Genomic DNA, 6,426 nt, shown 5'->3' with positions numbered 1-6,426 from the left:
CCATCCATACACTCACCCACCTATCCACTCACTCATCTCTCCATTCATCTACTTGCTCACCCACCCATCCACCCATCCATCCATCCAATCATACCACTCATTCATCTACTTATCCATCCATCGATCCATCTATCATCCACTCACTTAACCATCTACTCATCCACCCTCCCACCCACCCACCCATTCATCCTCCCATCCACCCACACCCACCCACTCACCCACCATCCACGCATCCTCTACCATTAATCCACATATCCATCCCTCCACACATCTACCTATCCATCCATTCATCCATCCATTTCTCCAATCATCCATCTATCCACCCAGTCATCTGTCTCCATCCTCTCTCACTCATCCACCCATCCATCAGTTCATCTATTCACATGCCTATCTATTTTATCCAACAATTTCTCTCACTCTGCAGTCTTCTCTCTGCCGGGCCCATGCAGGGCATCTCTGAGGATGATGACAGAGCCAAGTCAGGGCCAGTCCATCCTAAAGATGCTGAGGACCTTATGGCCTGGCACCATCCCTGCTGTGTGGCTCAGGAATCAGGCCACCCTTGGCCCCTATGAGGATAGCAGCCACGGCAATGTGGAGAAGGCAAAACATTCCTTGCCACTTGCCATTTTCATGGTGGCCAAGGGAGTCAGGGCTTCTCTGCTGGGGCAAGGGAAGGGACCTCTTGCTGCAAGGCAGGCCAGGCAGGGCAGAGGTTGGAGAGATGGGTGGGGCTCACGCCCACTGCCCCTGACCACAGGACATCCAGAAGAAGCGTCAGAACAAAGACCTAATGGAGCTCCAGGCCCTCATCGACAGCCACTTTGAAGCCCGGAAGAAGGAGGAGGAGGAGCTGATCGCTCTCAAAGAGAGAATCGTGAGTGGGGCAGCTCAGGTTGCAGCAGGGGCTGGTGGACACCCTTGGAGGAGCTGGGGACAGGGGCCGAGCAGACCCCCCCTTCTCTGGCTGCAGGAGAAGCGCCGTGCGGAGAGAGCGGAGCAGCAGAGAATTCGTGCGGAGAAGGAGAGGGAGCGCCAGAACAGACTGGCGGTGAGGGCACCATCCACACTGCTGCCTCATCAGTGAATGAGCCCCAGGCCCAGAGAAATGCAGGGGGCTGAGGCCTTCCTCCTCCTGGGGTTCCCATTGTCATTGGCCCATGATCAGAGCCACTGGCTAAGGCCCCAGCGCCCTGCAGAACCCCTTGCCAGAAAACAAATCCTGGCCAAGACCTGGAGCTTCCTTCTGGATAGTTCTAAGCCCAGGGTGGGCCCTTCCAGACAGCTGTAAGCCCAGGGTGGGTCCCTAAAGCCTGCCCAGAAAGCACAGCCCTCTCTCTATCCCTGAGCATCTTGGGGATGGGGTCACCACAGGAGGAAAAGGCCAGAAGGGAGGAGGAAGATGCCAAGAGGAGGGCAGAGGACGACCTGAAGAAGAAGAAAGCTCTGTCTTCCATGGGAGCCAACTACAGCAGCTACCTGGCCAAGGTGTGTGCCGCTGCTGGGAGCACGGTGGCAGCCTTCAGTCTGGGCTACACCCTGCGCCCTCCTGAGACCAGGCCCCTCTCTTTGGGCCTGTCCCCTACAGGCTGACCAGAAGAGAGGCAAGAAGCAGACGGCCCGGGAAATGAAGAAGAAGATTCTGGCTGAGAGACGCAAGCCGCTCAACATCGACCACCTCGGTGAAGACAAACTGAGGTGAGGGGTGGGTGTTGTGGGGCTCAGCCCCACGGGGTGGCCCTGCAGGAGCTGCCGACTGCTCCTCAGGCTGCCAAGGACCGTGCTCCTCAGTGGCTGGAGGACTCCAGGGGCCTGGCCCTGCCTTTGGGGCTTATTCAACTAAGCCTCACCACTTCCTCTGCCCCAGGGACAAGGCCAAGGAGCTCTGGGAGACCCTGCACCAGCTGGAGATCGACAAGTTCGAGTTTGGGGAGAAGCTGAAACGCCAGAAATATGATGTGAGTCCCGGCACCTCCGGCCCTGGGGCCCTAGCGGCTTTCACCCACCAGCCAGAGCGGCCACCTCCCTGCATCGCTACCAAACTCTGGACCTGCCCACCCCAGGGACCTGGGCCCTGAAAGGCCCACACAGGCTGTTGCCACTGACCCCTGGCTGAGGCTGCTCTCCTGCTGGGGACTGTGGCCAGAGCCCGTCCTCCTGGCTGGCCACGCAGCACCTTGAGCGATGAACCTAGCCCCTTTGGGCGGCCTTGGTTACCCCTGCCATGAGGACTGTCATGGCAGAGCAGCCATGGCCAAGTGGACTCAGGGTTCACTTTCGGAACCCCTTTAAGCTTATAGAAAGTCCCCATCATCACCCAGCTCAGCCCTGGGGCACCCAGTCCGTCTGGCGTGGGGCGTCCTTTCCGCAGAGCCTCCTCCGCAAACCCAGACTCTGGCTTCCACCAGGGCCCCAGACACCTGCCTCCTCAGGGCAGACAGAGAGGGGTGACACACTGCACCCCGTGGCTGGGAAAAGGGGCCTGGGACTGTGCCCCTCTGGGATGGAGCAGAGCCACCATCCCATGCAGGCAGTATCGCTGCAAGCAAAGCTGGGACTGGGGAAGGCAGCCTTCCTGGGCGGCCTCAGGGCTTGGGGTACAATGTGGGAGCTAGGGTGGAAGCCAAACTGCTTCCCACCCTCCCAAACACCCATGTGGGCTCCAGGGGCGAGGGGTGAGGTGCGCAGCCATGGGTGATCTGCGTGCTCGGGGCAAATGCAGACACTCCAGCATCACCATTAAGGCCACGATGTCCACCCTCCAGCACTGCCAGAGGCCCCAGGGGAGGGCAGCTGTGCCCACAGGGCTTGTGCTCTACCAGGGTGCAGCGGGTGCGGGGCGACCAGTCCAAGCCAGCAGGGCAAATCCGAGCTCCTTCTTGGGGGCTCTGGGCAGGCCACCTGTTCCACCTGAGCTTCCGTGAGCTCCCCTCCGACAGAGGCAGGGCGATTACACTCCCTCCCAGAGCTGTCCCCAGGGGGTCCAGGCATGAGGGACAGCCCTGGTCTCACCCTTGGGGCTCTCCCAGAGGGGCAGGCCCTGAGATAGGCTTCACAGCACAGGACCCAGGCCCTTCCCGTGCTGTGCTCCCAGAGCTGAGTCAGGGACCCACTAGCTCTGGATAGATGCGGCCACAGTGGGCCCCCAGGGGCTCCAGAGCCTGGAGGGCCATCACCAGGCCAAGCTAGCCCACAGCTGGGCCTCGATGCCCCAGCCGCCCATCCAGCCTTGTAACCATCTTGGTCTTTCTAGATCATGAATGTCCGGGCCAGAGTGCAGATGCTGGCCAAGTTGTAAGTAGCCGGGTCCGCCCTGGGCCAGGCCCGTGGGTGTGCGCTGCACGGTGAGGTGAACCTCTCGCATGGCAAAAACCTGGATCGCTCAGGATGCTGGCGTCAGGGGGCCTGGAGCCTTCCTCCTGCCCCCGCTCTCCCCTCGTGCCTGCAACCAGGGGCTTCCCAGTGGCCGCTGCCCTGTTGGGAAGCGAGGAAGGGCCCCCACCTTCCCAGGAGCTCCGCCTCAAGCCAGCAGCGGCCACAGAGTGCCCCCGGGCGCAGGCAAGAGGGCGGGAGCGGCTGGCCCAGGAGCAGGAGGGCCGCTTGGAGCTCTGAGCTCAGCGCTGAAGGGAGCCGGAGCTGGGAAGGAGAGGTCTGCAGGCCTCACCTGCAACCCTCCCCCCACCCCATCCATGCTCCGTGCCCCCTGCCCCACATCCTGCCGCAGGCTGAAGGTAAGTGGCCAGCTACGGGCTGCTGTGTGTGGCAGTCCAGGCCAGTACAGGCCGGCGAGAGTAAGTCCAGGCACGAGCCCAAGGGCCATGGGACGGTGTCCCCCTGCACAAGGAGCCAGGAGACAGTAAGGGAGCCAAGGAGGCCTCGTGGGGGCCCAGCAGCCCTGGATCACGCAGCCCAGCCCATCCTGCGGTGGAGACAGGCCTTCACCCAGTACATGCAGGCCTGGCCCTCGGGTGGTTGCAGTGAGTCACTCATGTTGTCCACAGATCATCAATCTCAGGAGCCGCATTGACCAGGCCCAGAAGCAGTAAGTAGCCCTGTCGTCCTCGCTCCGTGCTGGGCACAGGGGCCCTCGGGGCCAGCTGCTGTAGCCAGTCCCTAACAAGGGCCGGTGGTGGCTGGCCTTGGCAGGGCAGTAACGAGACTAACCCGGCCAGGCCACCCGGGCCAGCATGCGCAGGCCTGTGGCCAGGGACCCAGAGCCCCCTCCTCCTGCATGCAGGGGGGCCCTGGGGGATGGCAGAGTCAGAAGGAGGGATCCCAGTGGGGCTTGCCTGTCATGCCCTCGCCCCGAGTCTGGCACTGGCTGCAGGGAGAGGGCAGCCAGGGGACCCCTACAAGGGGCTGCTCGGGGGGCCTTTGGTGTGGCCAACCTGGGCCCCGGGGTATCCTGCCAGTGTCCCACCCTCCACGGGGACCTAGGACAGGGAATTAAGCAGTCAGGGCTTCATCACCAGCCCCTCTGCGATGCTGGGCAAAATCACGGACTCCTCAGGATGGTGACACCTCGTCCATAAAATCGTGTCCCCGGGGGCTGTAGGATCCCTTGACACAGCTACTCGACCACCTTCATGGGGCTGCACCCAGGGTGCAGTTGGCGTGGTGTGCATGTGCCTGCGTGTGTGCATGTGTGCATGTGCTAAGGGTGCCCAGGAACGTGTGCATGTGCTGAGGGTGCCCAGGAACATGTGTGAGGGCACAGCCTTTGCCAGCCAGGTGTCCTGTTGAGCAGCCGCGTCTGAATGGGGCCGGCCTCGCGGGCCGGGGCACTCCTGTCCTCCGCCCGCCTTCATCCCTCACCTGCACCCAGCTCCTCCTGGCTTGCGGCCACGTGAAGGCCTCAGACAAATGGGGCAGGCTCCTGGGACCGCCACCCCTTAGAGGCCACCGTCTGGAGGGGCATGAGCTCTTTTGAGGCCAAGCGTCTAGGATTATCATTATCTGCCAAGACAGTCTTCCCCAGCTCGGGGGTCTGTCTGTAGTGGTACCTCAGGCAAAGAAAGGAGGACAGAGGGAGGGTGCTCTGGGCTCACGTGCCAGCCCCCTAACCACACTAACGACCTAGGCCCGCCAGGCACAGGTGAGTGGGCACTGCCTGGACTGAATCTGGGTGTGTGCCGCAAACTTGGGCCGGGCCTGTGCCCTGAGAGCAGCCTGGGGTCGGGCTGAGAGTCCGCCCAGGGTAGGGGACCAGGAGGGGCACGGCCAGAGGCCCTGACCCTGAAGGATCACTTGCTTCCCGTTTGCAGCAGCAAGAAGGCTGGGACCCCAGCCAAGGGCAAAGTCGGCGGGCGCTGGAAGTAGAAAGGCCAGAAAGGCCCCTAGAGGCAGAGACCCTCCGCCCTCCTGCACACCAGGGCCACTCGTGGGACTCCACATCCTCCAGCCCCCACAATCCTGTCAGGGGCTCCCTGACAATCCTGGGGGTGGAGAGGCCATCCCGGGGCATCCCCCGTGTCTCTGTCCTTGCTGCCTCCATCGCCTGGGGCCTGTGAATAAAGCTGCAGACCCCCCTTCACAGTGCGTACTTGCTTCTGCATAGGGGCCCCGGGGGACACGGGAGGAGGCAGGTAGGGGCTAGCCAATGGCACAGCGTCCTGGTCATCTGCGGGGCCAGCTCAGAAGGGCACTGGCCAGCACGTGCCACCTGCTGCTACGGCCAGGGCAGTGCCCAGATGCCCATCAGACGCTGCCCATGGCTTTTCCCTCTAAAACATAGGCTCCATCCCCCCCCCAAGCCTATAGGACCCCTCCACTCTCCACTTCCATGGGGTCTTTGTGCAGAAGGGGATGATCTGCAGGCCTCACCCCCAGCCCCAGACCCCGTCCGTCTGCACCAGCTATCAATCCACTGCGGACAGAGAAACTTTGCCTCGGGAGGGGGTGAGGGAGGAGAGCAGGGCTGCGAAGGAGACTTTGCCACCCCCCAGAAAGGCAGAGGCAGGTGGGAGTGGCTCCTGCGTGAGGGGCGCACCCCAGGCCCTGGTTGGGGAAAAGCAGTGCAGGAGAGTGCACTCCCAGCAGACAGCAGTCAGGGAAGACACAGACAGCCTTCTCCAGAATGCAGGACAGCAGAGCGCACGCGGGTCGTAAATCTGAAAATCCTGACCAGAGAAAATTATGGAAAATATAAATCACAGAAATTGGATCAAGACGCAGAGACTTGTACAGCAAAATATTCACAGAGGAAGGTTTGGAGTCCAGAACGGCCCCCAGAAAGACTCGGGGGCGGGCGGCCACATCTGGGAGTTCTGCTGCCGGGGATGGGGGCCAAGGAGCGAGGGATGGGGGGGCAGCACGGCCCCCTCAGTCTGCGATGGGAATGAGAACAAGGCCAGGACCCATAGGACAAAACAGAACCTCCAGATAGCATCACACACGTGTGCAGACCCTGCAACACACACACACATA

General features: G+C 62.0%; 1 protein-coding gene across 2 annotated transcripts in view; it reads left to right on the top strand.

The window, feature by feature from the left end:
* The window catches only part of TNNT3 (troponin T3, fast skeletal type), a 14,997-nt gene extending 9,468 nt beyond the window's left edge, over nucleotides 1–5,529 (top strand). For both annotated transcript variants that reach the window (XM_058439792.1, XM_032153833.2), the window contains 7 exons: nucleotides 761–877; nucleotides 974–1,051; nucleotides 1,375–1,488; nucleotides 1,589–1,698; nucleotides 1,868–1,958; nucleotides 4,002–4,042; nucleotides 5,265–5,529. In XM_058439792.1, the coding sequence (XP_058295775.1) occupies nucleotides 794–877; nucleotides 974–1,051; nucleotides 1,375–1,488; nucleotides 1,589–1,698; nucleotides 1,868–1,958; nucleotides 4,002–4,042; nucleotides 5,265–5,319 (573 nt within the window). In that variant the 5' untranslated portion in view covers nucleotides 761–793 and the 3' untranslated portion in view covers nucleotides 5,320–5,529. The remainder of the gene's footprint in view (nucleotides 1–760; nucleotides 878–973; nucleotides 1,052–1,374; nucleotides 1,489–1,588; nucleotides 1,699–1,867; nucleotides 1,959–4,001; nucleotides 4,043–5,264) is intronic.
* Nucleotides 5,530–6,426: the final 897 nt, after the last annotated feature.

The sequence above is a fragment of the Hylobates moloch genome, unplaced genomic scaffold (genome assembly GCF_009828535.3).
Source record: "Hylobates moloch isolate HMO894 unplaced genomic scaffold, HMol_V3 SCAFFOLD_5, whole genome shotgun sequence".
Taxonomy (NCBI): domain Eukaryota; kingdom Metazoa; phylum Chordata; class Mammalia; order Primates; family Hylobatidae; genus Hylobates; species Hylobates moloch.
The sequence above is the reverse complement of the archived record's forward strand: the minus strand, read 5'-3'. Positions and strand labels throughout refer to the sequence as shown.